Raw genomic sequence first — 20754 nt, 5'->3', positions numbered from 1 at the left:
TTTTTTACTTTATTATACATCCAGCTTCAGATATGTAGCAGCAACACTATCACTAGAATAAGTACTAGGCTTACAAAGAATAAGTCCTGGGGTTGATTTTTTTTCAACTAAAGGTGGTGTCCCAGCATGGCTGCAGTCAAATGACTGAAACAAGTAAAAGAATAAAAGAACATAGATTTTCAATAACTTATTGATCAGTCATAGGCAATCTGTGGCCTACATCAAAATTCTTAGTAGTGCAGTAAAATTTGATGATGAGCCACGTCTCATGCAGCCTACTTTTCTAAAAACAAAGATTGCCCATACCTACTATAGATATAGGTCAACTGTTTAATATATGGTATTTATTTTGTAAAGGATAAGTAAAAACTGTTGTTGTTTTAGGTTGTAAGCATCTATAAACATTCTCTCAGCTTGAAGGTGAGAGCGTTGTGTTGGCACTTGATTGGCACTTGATTGGTATTCATTTCAGATAAGTTGAATAGGAAATGAAATGCTGGCCAATGTAGGAATTGAACCCACAATCTTTATGATTGTGAGCCCAACACTCTAGCCACCTGGTGTATTCTAATTCTGGAGTTAATAGATAAGTTTTAGCCCTCTACAAGGGTTAATTCAATCGGATTAGAACGTTGAATAAAATGACTTTTATTTTTCTAGCTTTCTGCATTCTTTATTCACATTCTGCTAAGGTTAACTCTGGCTTCCATGTTTTATTTAAGTTGGAAATGAAATATTAGTCCATGGTATGGATTAGTAAAATAGTTAGTGTTGGATGAGATTCTTTGCAAAATTTGTGCAGACTTTTTTGCATTCTGAAGGCAAAACAGTAACAATATTGATGCCAAGGTGTATTGGCCCTGAATTTTTCTCAGGTAACATTGGGAGCATATAGAAGAGCAACTGCTGGACTTCCATGAAAAATTTTGTCCAAGTCTGAATCTTGGCAAGGAATTTTCCAGTTGTAAATCCACATAGAAACATAGAAGTTTCGATATCTTTCAAATTTTGTACTTACTGCTAATGCATTGTAATCATTGTTTTTTTACTTATAAACTTATTAAATATTTTTTTTTTATTTTCAATGTTTCACTTTAGGTGACAATATAAAAGCTAAAAAAATATCTGCTCAAGTGGGTGCTTGTTCTGCTTCAGTTCCAAAGCCCAATATAAACTTTCATGGAGGAGCTTCTTTTATTATAAATCGATTTAGAGGCAGTTTAGCTTCAAAAATCCAAAGTGCCATAAAAAGCCAGGTATTATTTTTTTCATTTCTGTTAATATTGCTTTCATTATACTCACCTGTTGGTGAATAAGTTATAAAATTGTTTTTAATATTAGTAGTAGTAGTAGTATGTACATATATATATGTATTTATATATTGCTGTACTTGGAGATAGTTATTTTTTTTTTTTTTTTTTGCCAATTAAACACACACACTATTTATTTGATCTTCGTTTTAGTTTTTATTCATATTATTTTCAGTTCATACGTCTATCAATGTTCTTTTGCGTGTGTTTAATTGGCAAAAAAAAAAAAAAACATTCCCAAGGATAACAATGTCTGTTTCAACGCACACTTTCACATCAAGAATCATGCAAAACAAATACATAAATGTGTATATATATATATATATATAAGTTTTTTACATTCTCTCTCTGTTTATTTTCCCTTATTCCTTTCTGTTGAAAAGCATAGGCTTGAAACATAAAAGACTTTTTCATTTTCTCAAGCATCAAACTAATACACTTGCTTGTTGTTCATACACCCGTCTTCATCTTTTGTTTTTCTATATATTTCAACTATATATGTGTGTGTGTGTGTGTGTATACGTATATATATATATATATATATATATATGTATATAAACATTATCGCACATACACAGCGTATGTGTTTCGTTTATATTTGCTGTGAGATAGCATCCAATGAACACCTATTTGTCACAGACCAGGTGAGACAACTTGCCTCAGAATCACTGAGAACAACAAGTCAATATTTTGTTATTATTGTGGCTTATCAATATCATGTACTTGGACCGTCTCAAAACAAATTTAATCTCTGGTCTGTGACTTATGTGCAAACAAAGTGAAATCTATTTGCTAATGTGCTGTGGCATAGCACATGTGAAAGAAAATTAAATTATGAATTAAAAGCAGCTCAAGTGATGTAAACTTTATCAATCAAACATACACAGTCAAGTGATATGCTGAATTTGCTGCAGGATAGCATTTTGGGAAAGCACCCTACACACTGAGTGTTACAGGACACCTGAACGTCATAGACCAGGTGAGACAACTCGCCTCAGAATCACCAAAAATTATAGATATATACATATATAATTTGATAAGTGCCAACGCACAAAACCTTGAGTCACTCTGTCGCTTCTGCTAAATATTAATAAAAATACACACACACGCGCACACATACACCCATATATACAGGGTGCGATGGGTAAATTGTTACCATTTTATATTTTTAATTTCGCACATGCACATTGTTTGTTTTTGATTTTGTTGACTACACAGTATAGTAGGGCCAGTTGGCACTGTCCTGTGAGAAAAGCAGCACCATGACACAATTCACTCTGCCAGAAATTTGGAAACAACATGCTGCACTGCTTGGCATTCATGCCAGAAGCTCCAATACAAACACTTCAGAGTGTTTGGGTGTCAATCTGAGGACAGTGTAGAGGATTTGGAAAGAGTTGGATGAGTCTAATAGTGATTACGAAGGTACAGCAGCTCAGGAAACTCACTCTGATTGTTCTGATAAGAAAAGATTACTCCTGAATTTGTTGGTGAGATCCAGGCCATGATTGACAACAATCCCTCCAAGTCAATCAGGTCCATCACCAGGGACATGGGAGTGTCTGAGTTTCTTATCAGGCATAAAGACATTCGGTATTTCTCATACAAGACGAGAAAGGGCCAATTTTTTATCTCAAGCCATCAAGAACACCCTATCAATAAAGTCTATCAACGAAGCCTAAAAAGTAAACTTGCAGTAACAAGTTGTATGAAACAGGGTTTATCTGAGATGCCTCTAGAAAATCACCTGAGGAGACACGTCTGAGCCAAATGATGTAACTCAACCAGTTGTACAGTACCCCACCCACGAGGGATCAAAACAATTGTAGTGATATATATATATAGTAATAAGTAAAGGTAACATCCAAGGATTAAGGTGTTGGAAGATAATAAGTTTTGAGTAGTCTGTAGAAGGTATAAAAAACAACTTTCAGAAACAATAGTTGTCTATTATAGAAGGTTGTAAGTTTTTCCTGTTCAATAAGATGAAAAAATTGCTTTATAGCTTACATCTAGCACCAGGGGTTGCTATGTATGTGAATAGAAATCCAAAGTTAAGGAGTGGAGTAGGTAAAATCCAGGCTACATATGTTTCATAACTAGCAGAATTGATTATGTGAACATTGTTCAAAAATAATTGTTCGAAAACAATTATTCAAAAACAATTATTCGTAAAACATTTATTTGAATAGAAAATTGTATGAATGAAAATTATTCAAAAGGACAATTATTTGAAATGTTAATTATTCTAAATTTTTTATTTTATTTAAACAAAAATGATGAAATTAAAAATCAAGTACATAAATGATATTTATTTCGAATAACTTTTTTCCAAATAATTGTTTTCAAATAATTGTTTTTCAACAATTTTCATGATACAGCAGAATCTCAGAAGTAATAATTATTCAAACGAGGGGTAATCTGATAGCTACTCATTGGGTCAAAGATGTCTTAATGAAATCAAAAGAAATAAACATTCATGTTGACTTGCAGGAGATTTGATATAACAACATGTAACAACAATAAATCTTTTTCTACATCCTACCCTAACAAACCATACTACATCTTTCCTAACTTCCTTAGAAGTGCATTGTGCGAAAGTGTATGTATAAGCATGGAAGCATCTTGATATTCTTTCAGAAATTCTATTAATGATCTTCTCATTGGACCATAAAATAGACAGTGATTCCTTGGAACAGAGTCTGCATCTGATATTTGTTATCAATCTTCTGTAATAATGAAACAAGTGAAAGATAAAAAATAAAATAAAATAAATGACATAAAAAAGAACATCTTTCAGCAAGATGTGTCAACCATCTTATCAAACATGTTTCCCTTGTTTCCATTCTTCAGATCTGTTCCAGCCACACTATCAGCAGTATTAATTCAGAGCTTGCAAAAGTAATCAATGAAATTCCATGTAAGTACTTTATTATATTTTGTAGTGTCTAAGAAGAGTCATTATGCTAATATTAATAACATGCACTTTATTTATTAATCAATTGGTTAACCTTCTTTTATTTGTCAAATGGGAAATTTTCCGTATGTTTATAAAAGCTAGAAAATTTCACTTTATACATTAATTACCATATGGGTCCATTGAATCCTTGAATTAAATTCAGACAATACTCTTGTCATTCTAAACAGAATAAAAGCAGTATCAAATATAATTTTCCTAGATATTTATCAGATATGAAATAGATAAAATTGTATTCAATTTATTTGCTGTATTTTAACTAAAATAGGAAAAATTATGAAAATATTCCTGTAAATTTGTGTGGTTTTGCATCACCTTCAATCTGCTAGGTTATAGGGTGATGCAGTATTTCTATGCAATGACGCAATTCTTACAATATATTGCATCATCTTTCAGGAGAGTATTAATATGTGAGAGAGCAATATCTGCCTTTAGTCTGCTATCAAGTTTCATATAGTTCAGTTCTTTTATTCTTTTATTTGTTTCAGTCATTTGACTGTGGTCATGATGGAGCACCACCTTTAGTCAAACAAATCGACCCCAGGACTTATTCTTTGTGAGCCTAGTACTTATCTTATCAGTCTCTTTTACCAAACTGCTAAGTTACAGGGACATAAACACACCAGCGATGGTGGGGGGCACAAATACAAACACACCCACACATACACACACACACACTCACACACACATATATACGATGTGCTTCTTTCAGTTTCCGTCTACCAAATCCACTCACAAGGCTTTGGTTGGCCTGAGGTTATAGTAGAAGACACTTGCTCAAGGTGCCATGCAGTGGACTGAATCCAGAACCATGTGGTTGGTAAGCAAGCTTCTTATCACAGAGCCATGCCTGTGCTTTCCAATATGCCTTGATGTGGAAACTTGAGTGAAGACCAAATATCGAAAAAGTTATTGGAATTAGATGAAGAATGGGAAGAAGGTAATAGTGATTCCTTCTCTTGTTCTGGAAATGATGGTGAAAGTGATTATGTGCTTTCACAAATGGAAAAGAAAGGGAAATCAACAGCACAATATTTGGATTTCAAAAGGATTCTATGATCTTATCTTATTGTCCCAAGAAAACTTATGAATACAATGCACTCTCAGCCTTCAATTGATTCAAAAAGTGCTGAAAAGAAACCTGAAGTTATTACATGTTACAACAAAACAAAAGGAGTAGATACCCTAGATAAGATGGTAAGGACATACACTTGCAAAAGAATGACTTGAAGATGGCCTATGGTTATATTTTACAACATGATTGATATAAGTGCAGTGAATGCTTTCATTGTTGCTAAACAGCTTCACTTGCAAAGTTTCAAGGATAAAAGAAGACAGTGCCTAATTCAGTTAGGAAAGGAACTTGCTGGAGTTAATGCTCAACAAGAACTTGACAAACAATCTTCTAGTTCTGCTAACATTTCTCAATCAAACAAGAAAAGAAAATGATCTTCAACCTCATTTGAGATTCTCAGTCAAAGAAAAAAGGAAGATGTTCTTTGTGTAGCCCCCCCTTCCAAAAAAAAAAGACAGGAAAACTCGTACTACATGTAAGAATCGTAATATCCATGTTTGCCAAGAACATTCCAATGTTGTCTGCATTCACTGCCATGAAGAGCTGTAATTCTGTATTTTTGTAATTTTTAAAATTTATAATATATTCTGTAAGCTTTATTTTTTTAATAAAAAATTGTTAGAAATAGTAATTCTTCATTCACCTGATAGCATGTATAATGTAGCTAAGAAATAGTGGTAATTTGAATAAAATTTAATTAAACAAAAAATTGCGGCGATGTACTTGCATAGCAAGTGGCCTGATCTGAGATCGTGTGCTGGAACGAAAACAATTGCAGCATGGACGGTGTTTATAAGCCATTTAAAATAACGCACAAAAACCGTTAGATTCACTTCAACATTTAAATTTAAAAAAAAAATATTAGGTCCATTGAACCCAGTTGGTAATTAGTGACATACATTTTCTCTGGTAGACCAAGGGTTAAATATCCTACTAACTAATCAATTGTTTGTTTAACTTGCTTAAACAGTAAGTTATTTGTTTTGTTTTTGTTTGTGTTTATTTTAAATTTTTTTATCAAAGCTCTTTCGTTGTTATTTACTTTATTATATACATCCAGCTTTTTCTGTATATTCTACATCAGAAAATAGGAATAATTTCAAAAAAATTGACTTTCTTATGACCAGTAACTCTTTTGAGACTAAACCATCCAAAACTGCCCTTGGTTTTATGTTAGATACTTCCTGTTTTAAAGTAAACTAAATTAAGATGTTTCAGGAAAATGTCATCTTAATTTATGTTCCAAACATCAGCTTAAAAATGACAAAGTAATTTAACTATATGCTTCATTACTTTGAAAATTAATTTAAAGAAAAGCAATCTGTTTTAATGGAAATATGGTAACAAAAGAGCTAACAGTTGAAATAGATATGAATTCATTAATAAGAATATTATATGAATGGGTGTTTCACAAATTACAAAAAATTTGTGTTGTTGTTAGGCTGGAATAAATGTATAAGTAAGTATCATAGAAAGATGTTGTTATTCAGATTTAGTCCAGTAATCAAAAATTGATTTTGATGACTATAAAAATTTTCATATGCACATTTGCATCTACATATACATACATGAATAAATACATATATACAAGCATCTATCTATATTTATATCTATATATCGAGATAGATAGATAGATAGATAGATACAGATGTATGCTTACATCTACACATACACACACATGCATGCATATTCTTTTATTCTATTACTTGTTTCAGTCATTTGACTGTGGCCATGCTGGAGCACCGCCTTTAGTTGAACAAATCGAACCAATTACTTATTCTTTGTAAGCCTAGTACTTATTCTATCAGTCTCTTTTGCTGAACCGCTAAGTAACGGGTATGTAAACACCCAAGTATAACAAGATAGCAAAAACAATTTTACATCAATCTGATGCATTACTCTATACTTTTGCTCGAAAAGTAAAACTACCTTTCTTTCCTTCTCTGAACATCTGTTAATACTTTGTATGTACCACATCCTCACATTGTTTTTTTCTTGTGTTTGTTCTTCATTTTTTGGGGGATTATATATATGTGTGTGTGTGTGTAAATTTATATATATATATATATATATATATATATATATATATATATGTATGTATATACGTTTACTTACATATATATTTAGATATATAGTCATTTAAAAATCCATAAATCAGAAAAAGCAAGCCCTCATACACTTGTCAATAAAGTAGGCATATTAATATTAATAGCATACAGTATCATAAGTCTTACCAATCAGTTTTTCAATTCAGAGAGACCAAATTCCATCATCATTATTAATGTTAGGACTTCCATTATCAGAGTTCCAACCATCACAACCTGAGACCACACCCAGCTATACACACATAAACGCATATAAACATTTACATCTACACAAGGGTTAAAAATTTGGACACCCAACCCATCCTTCTCAAAACCCTTGCACACATATTAATACTGCATTGCTTGCACCCAAACCATACTTTGCTGGTAGTTATCCCCAACTCAGTTTTTGGTGGGCAAAGGATATAACACTTAATGGTGTACCTCTCTTATCATCACCCATAGGTCCATTCCATTCCTTTTTGCAGCACCCACAAACTGGACGTGGCACATGACACTTCTCACCTCTAATAGCAGAGAGCCAGTACCAGTTTTTCCACACCAGTCACTCTGATGGGTGTAGTATGAAGTAATCACCCAATTGCCAAATTTCTGTGCAGAGCCAATTGGAAAGATTAGTTGAAATAGACCTCTTATATTGTACATTATTGATACACACATACATGTCATATTGTAGACTTAGGCATATTTTCTGTTATATTGTTCTACACCTGTTACATTAATCATAGTTTCTGCAATCTGGGAGGACAGGGATCTTGGTTTATTTGCTTTGGTTTCTGTCTTTACATTCCACTTTTTGCTTCAACCTTCTTTGCATCTTTCTTATGGTTTTTCTATTTTCTCACTGTCCAGCATCCTGATTTTTAAAATACATCTAAAACATAAACAGAGCCTTGAAAGATTGCTTGGAGATACATAGCGGGGTTTATAAATCTGTCTAATTAAAGTATCATAAAAGCATGAAACTATTAGTAACTCATTAATGTGTCATCATTAATTCAGATTTGCATTTTTTCCCCTCCATTTTTTTTCTTTCTCCTTGTTTTTTCCCTTCATTCCTTTTGTAGAAGAGCCTAGATTCGAAATGTTGAAAACTTCTTCCACTTTGCTAAGCATTAAACTAACACACCTTGTCTGTTGTCTGTTTTTTGTATATTTTTTATACATACATACATACATACATACATACATATATTATAAGGAAGTGCTTCAAAGTTCCTGACCTTAAAGATATCGTGAAAGGCCTAGTCGGAGGCCCAACCTTCCAAGTTCTTTTACAGGGTTTAGAAAAACTGAAGTACTGCTGCAATAAGTGTGTGAATCTGAGAGAAGAATATGTTAAATAAAATCATAACCAACTGGTCCTCCTGTATTTTCTTTTACACTAAACCAGGAACTTTTCAGCACTTCCTTGTATATGTATAGAGAGAGACAAGCATGTGAATGTGGACGTGTTTTATATATGTGTATGTGTGTGTATTTGTATACATGCATAGTACTTGTTCCTAATGCCTACATATGTTTAAATTCACGGCCTCTACTGATTTGGGTGTCTTTTTATTGCAGCAAATATACATTTCATGAATAGTTTCTACTTGAATGTGGATTTATTACAACCTCCTATTATTAACAAATCTTTAGAAACTGATCTCAAGGTTAGTTTTTTACTGTTTTTTTTTCTTTTTTCATATTATATGGCTAATAGTGTAATAACCCACCCACTCCCTATATCATAATAATTATCATATCAAAGCAAGAAAGCTTTTATGCAGTCACACATTCTACTCTGATTATTACCCAAAACTCTTTCAACAATTTTCTACCATCTTTTAAAATGAAGACCTTTAAAGTGATTTGAACACAAAAAGGAGTAAATCCCATCACATATACACCTCTGCTCTTTTTAAATACTTCTTTCATTCTAATCTTCCTTAGCAATATGGCAATAAAAAAAAAATTAGATCAGTTTTGTTCTAATCTAATTTTCTTTTTGATCTTACTCTCATAATTTATTACTAACAATAGATTTTATCATTTCCCACATAACTAATCACTAAATTGTTATAATATTTTTGCTCTGAAAACCATGCTTTTAAACTTTCCAGTAACAGCATCTTTTATCTAAATTAACTATGTAAAGTTCAGACCTACAATCTAGTTTGTTGACTACCCAAATTCATGGTTACCCTACAATATCCTTATTGACTTATTTAGTATCTAATAAATTAAATATGCAATGGTGGAAAAACAAGAACAAAACAAATAAAGACAGATATTTATATTTATCTTTTTTTTTCTTTTTTTTTTTTACATTTTCCAATAATAATAGAAAACAACTGTCATTAGCAACCAAAATTACTTCTTCCCTATTACTAATTACAGCCCATAATAGCATAGAAAGCAAACATTAAACGACAATGATAATGATGAGATAGTTCACTGGTTCCCAAACTTTTCTATGGTTCCCACCTCTAAGTATTGTCTGATAAATTTTCGCATTAACAACAAAACTAAAAACCTATTTGAAGTAAAAAAAAATTGATATTTTTAATATCTTTTCTTTTTTTTTCTAAATTGAATCACTCTAGGAAAATAAAGCTCTTGGTGTGCTTAATAGAACAAAGTCATTTTTAAAAGTAAATAAATTATTTTACTCCAGAAAGTAGCTTTAATAACATCTATACTTACCATCTTTGTTACACCACTGAAATGCTGTCTTGCACTTCTAGTGAGGGCATGTGCTCCAATTTTGGGAGAACTAATCTCGATTATGTATACCTACAGATGTTGATAAATTCAATTTGCTAGAAATGAAAATAATTCTTAGAGGTCATTCATATGATGTGCAAGAGGCAAGTTGGTATCAGCATATATAATGTCTGCAGCATTAAAAAGCTAAAGTAGAAAAGAAATATGCAATGGGAAAGAATATCTTTAATATACATATCATCACATAATTTTTAACATGACATGGCTGGACTGCTATGCTGCCGCCAGGTTCACATTGATATGCTAAGGTAATGTATTTGCTATTGATAATGAGGACAGCTGCATAAAGAAGTGCTGAGCTCTAATTGTGGGGGTATCTGTGGAAAGGGTAGACCCAAAAAGACATGGGACGAGGCTATAGTAGAAGACACTTGCCCAAGGTGCCATGCAGTGGGACTGAACCCGGAACCATGTGGCTGGTAAGCAAGCTACTCACCATACAGCCACTCCTTCTTGAGATATCTTGTTCACGGACTAACAAGCAAACAAACACAACTGAAAACAATACCTCCGGCTTCGCTAAGGCAGAGGTAATTAGATACTCCTGTGCCTATATATATATATATATATATATATTTTGTTTTTAATATATTTTTTTCCTTTTTTGTGTATATTCTTTTTATCTGTATACTTGTAAGAAAAAATCTTTTGCTATTTAAGCAACCAGTAAAACATATATTTTTCAGTTTTGAAAACAGCTACTTGAAGCTCAAAACTCATATCAGAGTAACTCATTGTAAATATTATTATTAGGATTAAAATAAAAATTATCACCACCATTTTTTCTCAAATATACATACATACATATATATATATATATATGGTAAGAATTTGTTAAATCCGAAACCGGTTCCTGTTTAAGAATGCTTTTTTAGGTGATTTTAAATGTCTTGCCCGCTCACGTTTTGGTATGCTGCTATATTTCATGTTGAGAACAATTTAGGTCTTACTAGACACAAGATGTGATCTATTTCTAGTGCATTAATTGTCCACGTTAGTGGTCGACGTTATTTTTTTAAAATGTACCTTAATCCCCTGAGATTGCAGATAATATTTCTGAATCTCTTTGATTCTTTAGATGTGCTGGCCTCCTGATAATTAATCGATACTAATTAATATATGATTAATTGCCAGATTTTATAATTATATATATATATATATATATATATATATATGAAATTTTTGTTTTGCAGGGTGAAGTATTTTGGATGGAGCAACGTGAAGAATGTCCTCTGCCAGTACGGCCTATGGAGATAATTCCTCCAAGTGCTGATGCTTCAATGTTGACAGCTCAAATTTCCCCTTATCTCTTTAACTCCTTTGCCTATGTGGCTCACAAAAACAAAATTATTCGCATGACCATTACCTCAAAAAATGTGAGTATCCCATTATTATTATTATTATTATTATTATTATTATTATTATTATTATTGTTATTATTGTTATTATTATTAATATTATTATTATTATCATCATTATTATTATTCTCTTCTTTCAATTTTGTTTCTGTTTCTTGCCAAGTATCTTCCTGACATTTAGGACCAAGAAACTCACTGTATTCATTTGTAAGCTATTTAAATGACCACACCAGATTGTTCATTTACAAAGTTATGTGAAAATTGGGGGAAAAAAAGGGGAGGGGAGAAAGAAAGAAAAGGGTAAGAATTTTTAAATAGGGGAAAAAACCCCCAGAAAACAAAGAAAATAAAGGGGAAAAAAGGAAAGAAAATTCACAGCAATAATGCTCTTCTCAGTACATGTGACATACCTGTTAAAACAATCTTTTACACTTCTTGCATGGATGGTAAGCCAGGGATCATCCTCAAATAATTTTCAGTTCTTTTTTTGATTATTCCAAGTGATCCTACAATCACTGGTATTGTAACCATCTTGAGATACTACATTTCTTTACAATTTCAATCAGATCTTTACATTTTTCGAGCTTATCAAATTCTTTTGCTGAGATATTATAATCACAAGGTATGCTCATATCAATCAATAAACAGACTTCATTGTTTTGTTATTTCACAACAATATCTGGTTTATTAGCTTTGATGGTCAGGTCTTTTTGTACTGGAAAGTCTCAAAAATCATTACATTTTCTCCCTCAGTTACAGTCTCAGGGTGGTGCTTGTACCATTTGTCAACAGTTTTGATTTTGTAATGCTGACATATTAACCAGTGTAGATATTGGCCAACTCTGTCGTGTCTTAATTTATACTCTAGGTGCTAAAACTTTATGCTCAGAGATTAAGTGGTCTACTGTTTCAATATCATCATTGCAGTATCGGTATTTTGAGTCTACTCTATTTTTCATTACATTGGTTTCAGAAGCATACATGTGGTTTCAATTGCCTTAGCAGATGCATAAATTTCATCTAACTCAGTGGGATCAAATTTTAATTCTTGTATGATTTTCTTTTGTTTCATAGTTGCCAATTTTAATTTGTTTTTTTTTAAATTTTATTTTGGATTGCATTTGAGAGTTTATAAAGTGTTTCTCTATCATGCATATCAGCATGTCTTACAACTGCAAACTTTTTCAGGATTTTCTTTTTCATTTCTGACTTAGCCTCTCTGTGTTCTTCACAAGAGCTCTCAATTTTACTTGCTCCAGCTAATTCTGTAAGAGCAGACAGCAACCTATTGTCAAAGGTCTCGCAGGGTCTCTTTCCATGATACTTAATATCCAAGTACCACTTGTTAAGGTTATCCCTACAGATTTTCTGTAGAAAGTATAGCACTGATTTTGTTATGACACTCCGTATCTGAGATGAAATGAGACAGGATAAGAGCACTGCTATAATTTCTATAGAAAATCTGTAGAGATAATCTTAATGAGTGATGTAAGAGCACTGCTAACACAGCAGAACATGGTATTGACTTATAAAAACGTTTGATATACTTTGTAGTATATTATGGTTGCATAACGAAATATTGTGTCCCTACAAGTCATTAGTATCCAAATACCAATCTCAAAATCCTTGTTGTCCCTAATAGAGCAGTTTTTTGAGCAAGTTCATCCCTCATGTCAATTCCAATTCCTCTGACATATTTCTCAAACCTTGTTAATGCTCCTAGTGCCCTTACAACTATTGGGATGACAGCTACTCACTTCATTGCCCACATTTATGCAATTTTGTCTTTTAGTAGCTTGTGTTTTTCAATCTTTTCCAGCTCTTTGTCACCCATGTGTCCATCCTCATGTATGACAATATCTATGATCTTAGTTTCTTTCTTCCTTTTATCCACCACAACACTGTAAAGTGGTTGGTGTAAGGAAGGGCACATCAAGCCATAGAAACCTTTACTAAAGATGAATAAGAACTGACTTGGACTGTCACAACCCATGGATAGGCATCTACACATCTACACCAACTTGGATAGGCATCTACACAGCTCTTATCTACTAAATTCCACTCAAAATGTATTGGCCAACCCAAGACTACAGTAAGAAGGTATATGTCTTAGGTGCTATGTAATGGGATTGAACCCAGAACCACATGGCTGCAAAGGAAAATTTTTAGTCATACACTTTATGACATTGTCTAAGGTTTAATGTCAAAACTCTGATTATTGGCAGGGTTTATATTAAATATGGTTTTATATATAATTCGTGTGGTGGTGGGGGTGGCAGAGATTACTAACAGAATATTCTGATTTTCTTTCAGATTCCAAACAAGAGTATCCTTAACACAACATGTAGTAACAACATGTGTATCGGTCATCTGATTCCTGAGGTAAGCCTTACATAATTACTTTATTATTATAAATATTGTATGTTTATATAAATTCTTTCTACATGTTTATGCAATATTGCGCATTCTTTATGTAATCCTTCAAACAACAAGAATCCAATAATAGATAAACCATGTGACTCATGGTTTAGACTGTTCCACTGTCAGAGAAAAACAGATTCCTCTTTATGTCCCCATTTCAAATCACTATCACAAAGAACTGAACTCTGAGTAATATTTTATTTTTTTCTACTTTTGAAATAAAGCTTGAAAGTTCTGAAGAAATGAAAATAACATTTGTAAAACTCATGTTACCGATGCTTGTAGTAATTTGAAAAGATGAACTCGGAATTTAAAAAATTGTATCTAAATACAGATTGGCACAAAATGTAAATACACATTAGCACAATGTGTATTTAGATTTTGCATTTAGAAATTCCCGTGTAGTGCATATATATATCTAAAGACATGCATTTAGAAATACACATATATTTAAATATACATTGACACAAAATCCGAAACTTGTTGGGAGAGTAAGGCCAACTGTATTAACTCTGCTATTTATATTATCAACTTCAGTTAAGGTGGCAAATTGGCTGAATCATTAGCATGTTGGACAAAATGCTTAGCTGCATTTTGCTATCCTTCACATTTGGAGTTCAAATTCTTCCGAGGTTGACTTTGCCTTTCATCCTTTCAGGGTCGATAAAATAAGTACCAGTTGAGTCCTGGAGTTGTTGTAATCAACTTATCCGTCCCTGCTCCTCCAAGCTTGTTGGCTTTGTGCTAAAATTTGAAATCTATATTATCAATTTCAGAAGCATGGAAGGCATGGTAAAAAGTCAGAACAGATAAAAAAATTTATTTGAAATGTAAAGCAATAGAACTAAATACTGTAAGGTGGTTAGTCTGATGGTTTACCACTTTTACTGATTCCTTACTCATAATATTGTTTTGAAATTAGGCACAAGGACATCAGTTTTGGGTAGAGGGGGTTAGTCAATTACATTAAACTCAGTACTTGGCTGGTACTTTATGAAATGCAAAACTGACCTCCATGGAACTCAAAACTTAAAGAGCAATAGGTAAATACTGCAAGGTATTTTGTCCAATGCCCTAGTGATTCCACTGATCCATACCACTTCTCTGCTCCTAATAATAATATTTAATAATGATAATTAATGGTAATAACTATGAAAAAATTAATAAATTCAAAATGTCTTCTGATTTTATATTTTCATTGTAGATTGGTAAACAGTATCCCAACCAAAAGCTGTCAGTGTTTGTGGAATCATTTCAAATGCCAGATGTCTACATTAAATCTGGCAATATGCTTCTTGATCTTTACCTTTCTGTCTACCTTTATCTCTCTACCGACAGCCCTAACAAACCTCTCCTCATTTTACCCTTGGTGAGTTCAATGTTTCCCTTTCATTAGTTTTCATTTCATGCTTTTTTTTTCTTTCTTTTTTTCTTTTTATTTCAGTCAAATTTTTAAAATTTTAAATTGTAAGATAGAAATACTCTAAAAATGTTGATTCTAACAAAAATTATTTTAGATATCATTAGTTTCAAATCTATTGTTTTAAAATTTACTTACTCATTTTCTTTCAAAATGAGAGCAAAGGGAATAGTGATTGCGAATTTAGTGTGCATGTATGCTGTTAAGGACATGCTTAAGAGTTCTGGTATTGCAAGAATCATTGTCTTTTGTTAGCTTAGTCACCTCAGTCAAAACTTAATGTAAACTCATTGGCTTTTAATGAGCATAAAGATATGCTTGAAAAACTCTAGTTTCTTAATAAGTTGAATATTAAATTTATGGATTGTAAAATACAAAGGAAAAATATTTTTCTAGAAATTTCAGCAAATTGCTAGATTCCTATTCTCAGATTATATACATAAGACAAGAAGGCATGAAATTCAGGTTATTCACAATATGCTACTTGATGTGCTCAAAACAAGGATAGAAACAAACAACTTAGCTAAGATAATATCAATTAGTTTTTTATTCATTTCTTTTATACCTATTTAAACATTTCATATCTTGTTTCACTTTTCAGACAATTCATGCTGAAGGGAAATCTGATATTGTCAAACAAATTATTCACTTCAAACTTTCTGCATTGAGGTATGTTTCATTTTTATTATTTTATTTGAATATTAAATATTATTATATACATGTTTTACAATAGAACAATAAACAAGCTAATTTGTTTTTCATTTATATTACATGTAGGCTATAATTTCAATGCAGGTTTGGCTGTGTAGCAAGAAGTTTGCTTCCCAACCACATTGTTCCAGGTTCAGTCCCACTGCATGGCATCTTGGGCAAGTGTCTTCTACAATAGCCCTAAACCAACCAAGGCTTTGTGAATGATATTTGATAGATGGAAACTGAAAGAAACTCATCATGCGTGTGTGTTACTGTCTCCTTGCCTTGACATCACGTGACAGTTGTAACTAAGTGTAACCATCATGAAAGCAATGTTCCTTTTGGAAAACATGTCTGGTCATGGGAAAATATTACCTTACTTGATAACAAGTGAGGGTTGGGGACAGGAAGGGTATCTGGCCATAGAGAATCTGCCTCAGCAAATTTTATCTGACTCATGCAAGCATGGATAAGTGGATGTAAAAATGAGGAGGTGGAGGTGGAGGTGGGTGGTGGTGGTGGCAACAGCAGCATGACAGTTGTAACTAAGTGTAACCATCATGAAACTATGATGCTGCAGAAAAATGCACGAATATACACTTTTTGGCCCTTTTTCATGTATTCTTTAGATGTAAGCCTAGTGCATCTGCATTCGATTCACTTTTAAATCTGCCCTATTTTTCAAATCCTGGCAGCTGCACTGAAGTTGGAAGCAGGATAATAATCTAATTCTACACTTTATCACATTCAAGAATATAAACACTTTTTTAAGCAACAAAAAGAAACACTACCTTTCACCTGGCACTGTCGTTCATGCAGTGCTCTCTCTCCATAGTGTGAAGCTTCTTATCTCAGGCAAGTGCACAACAGCCAAACACTGCATTGCGAGAACTGTGAAGCGCACAATTTTATACAAGGATTTTTGTATTTTTTCATAAACTAGGGAATAGCTACTGACATTAAGCTTAAGGATTGTATAATGTACAAGTATAAAGAAAGAATTCAAGAAAAAAGGACTCATTATTTTGAATGTTATCGATAACATCAAGTGGAAATAGTGGGTGCTGCAGTTCTGTAGTTCCTATACACAAGCCACCACTGCTAAAACATTAAATTTGTTCCATTGCAAGTAAATATAATTGTGATCACATTTTTATGTACTTATATAGTCGCTTTGTATTGCCCAGTTCAGTGCATTCTTTTTTTATATTCAAGTCCTTTCCAGTTTTCGTCTCATTGTTATCATTCTGAAGATGATAATCCAACAATTTAACCCTTAACCCTTTAGTGTTTAAACTGGTTATATCCAGTCAAAATATTCTACCTCTTTCATGCTCAAACTGGCCATACCTACCCTACAATGTCATTCTAAAAATGTATAATAACATCATCAAAATCTCAAAGCCAAGAGATAATGCATGATAACTGAAAACAATGTGAATAAATAAGCATTACATTTAACAGGGTTGTCTGAATGGCAAAGAGTTAATCTATCATTTTTATGTTCTTCAAAAAGATTCTGGCATGCATGCATATACTTAAGTTTCTATGTGTGTTCCATATGCAATAAATACTTACCGATATTATTTATGTATTATTGCAGCGTAAAACTGGGTGTGATTAGTAAAGGCTTACCCATTAAAATTAATGTAAGTATAATGATTTTTTTAAAATCACTTTCAAACATCATATGTCAAACAAGAGCTATGTTATCAATATTGCTTGTTTTTGTTTTGTTTTTTATTGTTTTCTTATCTATAGTTGTGAGAACTTGTTAAATCTTGTATATCAACTAGTAAGACATACTAATAAATAAATAAATAAATAAATATATATATATATATATATATATATATATATATATATATATATGTATGTATGTATGTATGTATGTATGTATGTATATATATAAGGTGAGCTGGCAGAAATGTTAGTATGCCGGGTGAAATGCGTAGCAGTATTTTGTCTGTCTTTACATTCTGAGTTCAAATTCCGCTGAGGTCGACTTTGCCTTTCATCCTTTCGGGGTTGATAAATTAAGTACCAGTTGCATACAGGGATCAATCTAATCGACTGGCCCCCTCCCCAAAAATTTTGGGCCTTGCGCCTAGAGAAGAAAAGAATATATATATATACAGATATAGGGTAAAAATTAATAATTAATTAATAATTAGTAATTTTACCAAGTAGTTCGGTGTGTTAAAAAACCATTATCACTAAACTTATATATTTCTAATTTTCTGCTTCTAATTTTCAGTGTGTGGTGAAGCAATTCTTGCTGAACCCTAATTTTAATTTTAATTATGTATATATACATATATATATATATATATATATATATATATATATATATATATATATATATATATATGTACTTTATTTAAAAGCAGCAGAAATATAACAAAAAAACCATTACTCTGAGTTTCACGTTCCCGTTCATCGGACAAACAAAATTGTCCGATGAACGGGAACGTGAAACTCAGAGTAACGGTTTTTTTGTTATATTTCTGCTGCTTTTAAATAAAGCATATTACTCTACCTCTGGTATTTGAGTACTCTTTATTCCACCTTGTTGCACATTTCATGTGCTTACTCCGATATATATAAAATTAAAACATAGGGAAAAAAATCAGATATTAATTAATATCGATTTATTACCAGGAAGCTAACACATTTAAAGAATCAGAGAGATTCAGAAAAAATATCTGAGATCTTAGGGGATTAAAGTATATGTTTATATATAACGATGACCACTAAAGTGGACATTTAATGTACTAGAAATAGATCACATGTTGTGTCTACTAAGACCTAATGGTTCTCAAAAGAAATTCAGCGAAATACCAAAACGTATGCGGGCAAGACAGTAAAAATTACATAAATAAAACATTATTATTCGCGGACCGGTTTCGAAATTAACACTCTTACCGAATGTCTGCTTCTCTTCAGCGTGAACTGTAAGGGAATCATAATTCTCAGAATCCTATACAAGTTGTTCACTGAATTGTTTGCTGCAAAAGCAACCAACATATTTGGCAAACTCCATCATCACCTATAAAATGAAAAGGACATTAAACTTGACACCGAAGTACAAGTCTATTAAGCTATCGTTCTTACTACTCTTTTTGTATGGCTCAGAATCATGGACACTCTATAGGTGGCACATAAACCAACTAAATGTCTCAGGACAATCTGTGGTAATACACTAAAAGATAGTGTCTAATGTTGATCTGTTTAGCAAGTGTAAGACTGATGGAACTGAGAGCTTCCTTATGCAGTTACAATTGCTCTGAGCTGGTCATGCCATCAGAATGAGTGACGAAGGCATATCCCAAATCTTCATGTGTAGCTAGCTTGATAGGGGATACAGGAATGCTGGTCAATCATGGCTCAGATATAAAGACAAGCTGAAGAGTAGCCTCTCAGCAGTCAATATAGCTCACAACAGTGCTGAGCAAACAGCCTTGGAGTGAACAGAATGGAGATCATCGTGTCAAAATGGCATAAGAGACTTTGTTTCAACCAGCATAAACAGGCAAAGGGGTACAAGGCAAAGGAGAAAAGTAGCTACAAATATACTGCCTGCACTGACCCATAATCCTCAAACTTGCAAGAACAGCAAGCTTCTTTGCAAATCATCGCAGGACTTAAATGTCACATTTAACATAAGCATTATGACTGACAAAGAAAGAGTAGGTTGTCAGATCGTCATACATCGAAACCAGGAAAGTCCATCATATATATATATATATATATATATATATATACGAAATGGCCAGAATTATTCAAATTATAACAAGCACTAGAGAACAGGCAATAAATTCACAGTAAGCCAAATCTTCAAGCTAATTTTGAATTTCATTTGAAATCAGTTCATGTATCTTATGTAGCAAATGCATGAACATCATCCAATCTCATTGTCTTTGTTTATAATGTTATATAGCGTTGCAAATAAATCTCTATATATTTCATCTTAAATGTTTAAAAAACTATATAATCAGGTTTGCATCTTGATAATGTTAACTATCAATGAAACTTAACTTCAGTTAATTTTCATGAAGTATAAACAAAGAAGTACATATGATTCAAGAACTTGGTTCTGGTTTTCATAATTATCAATAGTTTGGCTTGTACTCCACTTATCTTTGTTTTCCAGCCAAATCTGAAATTAGGATAGATAACAGCAAATTGAGTTTACGGAATAAGGAAAATTCTAATAAAATCTAGAATGTGCAGACATAGCTGTGAAGTTTCCTAACCACATGGTTCTGGGTTCAGTCCCATTGCATGGCACCTTGGGCAAGTGTTTTCTACTATAGCCTTGGGCTGACAAAAGCCTTGTGAGTGGATTTGATAGCCAGAAACTGAGCCCGTCATATATATATATATATATATATTTATATATGTATGTATGTATGTTTTTATCCATGTGTGTGTGTCTTTATGTCTGTGTTTGTCTCCTCATCACCACTTGACAACTAGTGTTGGTGTGTTTACATCCCAATAACTTAGTGGTTTGGCAAAAGAGACTGATACAATAAGTACTAGGCTTAAAAAAAGTAAATCCTGGGGTCAATTTGTTCAACCAAAATCCTTCAAGGTGTTGCTCCAGCATGGCTGCTATCAAAA

General features: G+C 32.5%; 1 protein-coding gene across 1 annotated transcript in view; it reads left to right on the top strand.

Moving 5' to 3' along the window:
• Positions 1–20754, top strand: part of LOC106882872 (bactericidal permeability-increasing protein) — a 65234-nt gene that overhangs the window by 30561 nt on the left and 13919 nt on the right. Inside the window, exons 5-12 of the mRNA XM_089361691.1 lie at positions 1099–1256; positions 4164–4230; positions 9034–9122; positions 11430–11612; positions 13908–13976; positions 15220–15384; positions 16037–16104; positions 17732–17777. Coding sequence (XP_089217817.1) covers positions 1099–1256; positions 4164–4230; positions 9034–9122; positions 11430–11612; positions 13908–13976; positions 15220–15384; positions 16037–16104; positions 17732–17777 — 845 coding nt within the window. The remainder of the gene's footprint in view (positions 1–1098; positions 1257–4163; positions 4231–9033; positions 9123–11429; positions 11613–13907; positions 13977–15219; positions 15385–16036; positions 16105–17731; positions 17778–20754) is intronic.

The sequence above is a fragment of the Octopus bimaculoides genome, chromosome 1, assembly GCF_046866305.1.
Source record: "Octopus bimaculoides isolate indiv1 chromosome 1, ASM4686630v1, whole genome shotgun sequence".
NCBI classification, from domain to species: Eukaryota; Metazoa; Mollusca; class Cephalopoda; order Octopoda; family Octopodidae; genus Octopus; species Octopus bimaculoides.
This window is presented reverse-complemented; position numbering and strand designations above follow the sequence as displayed.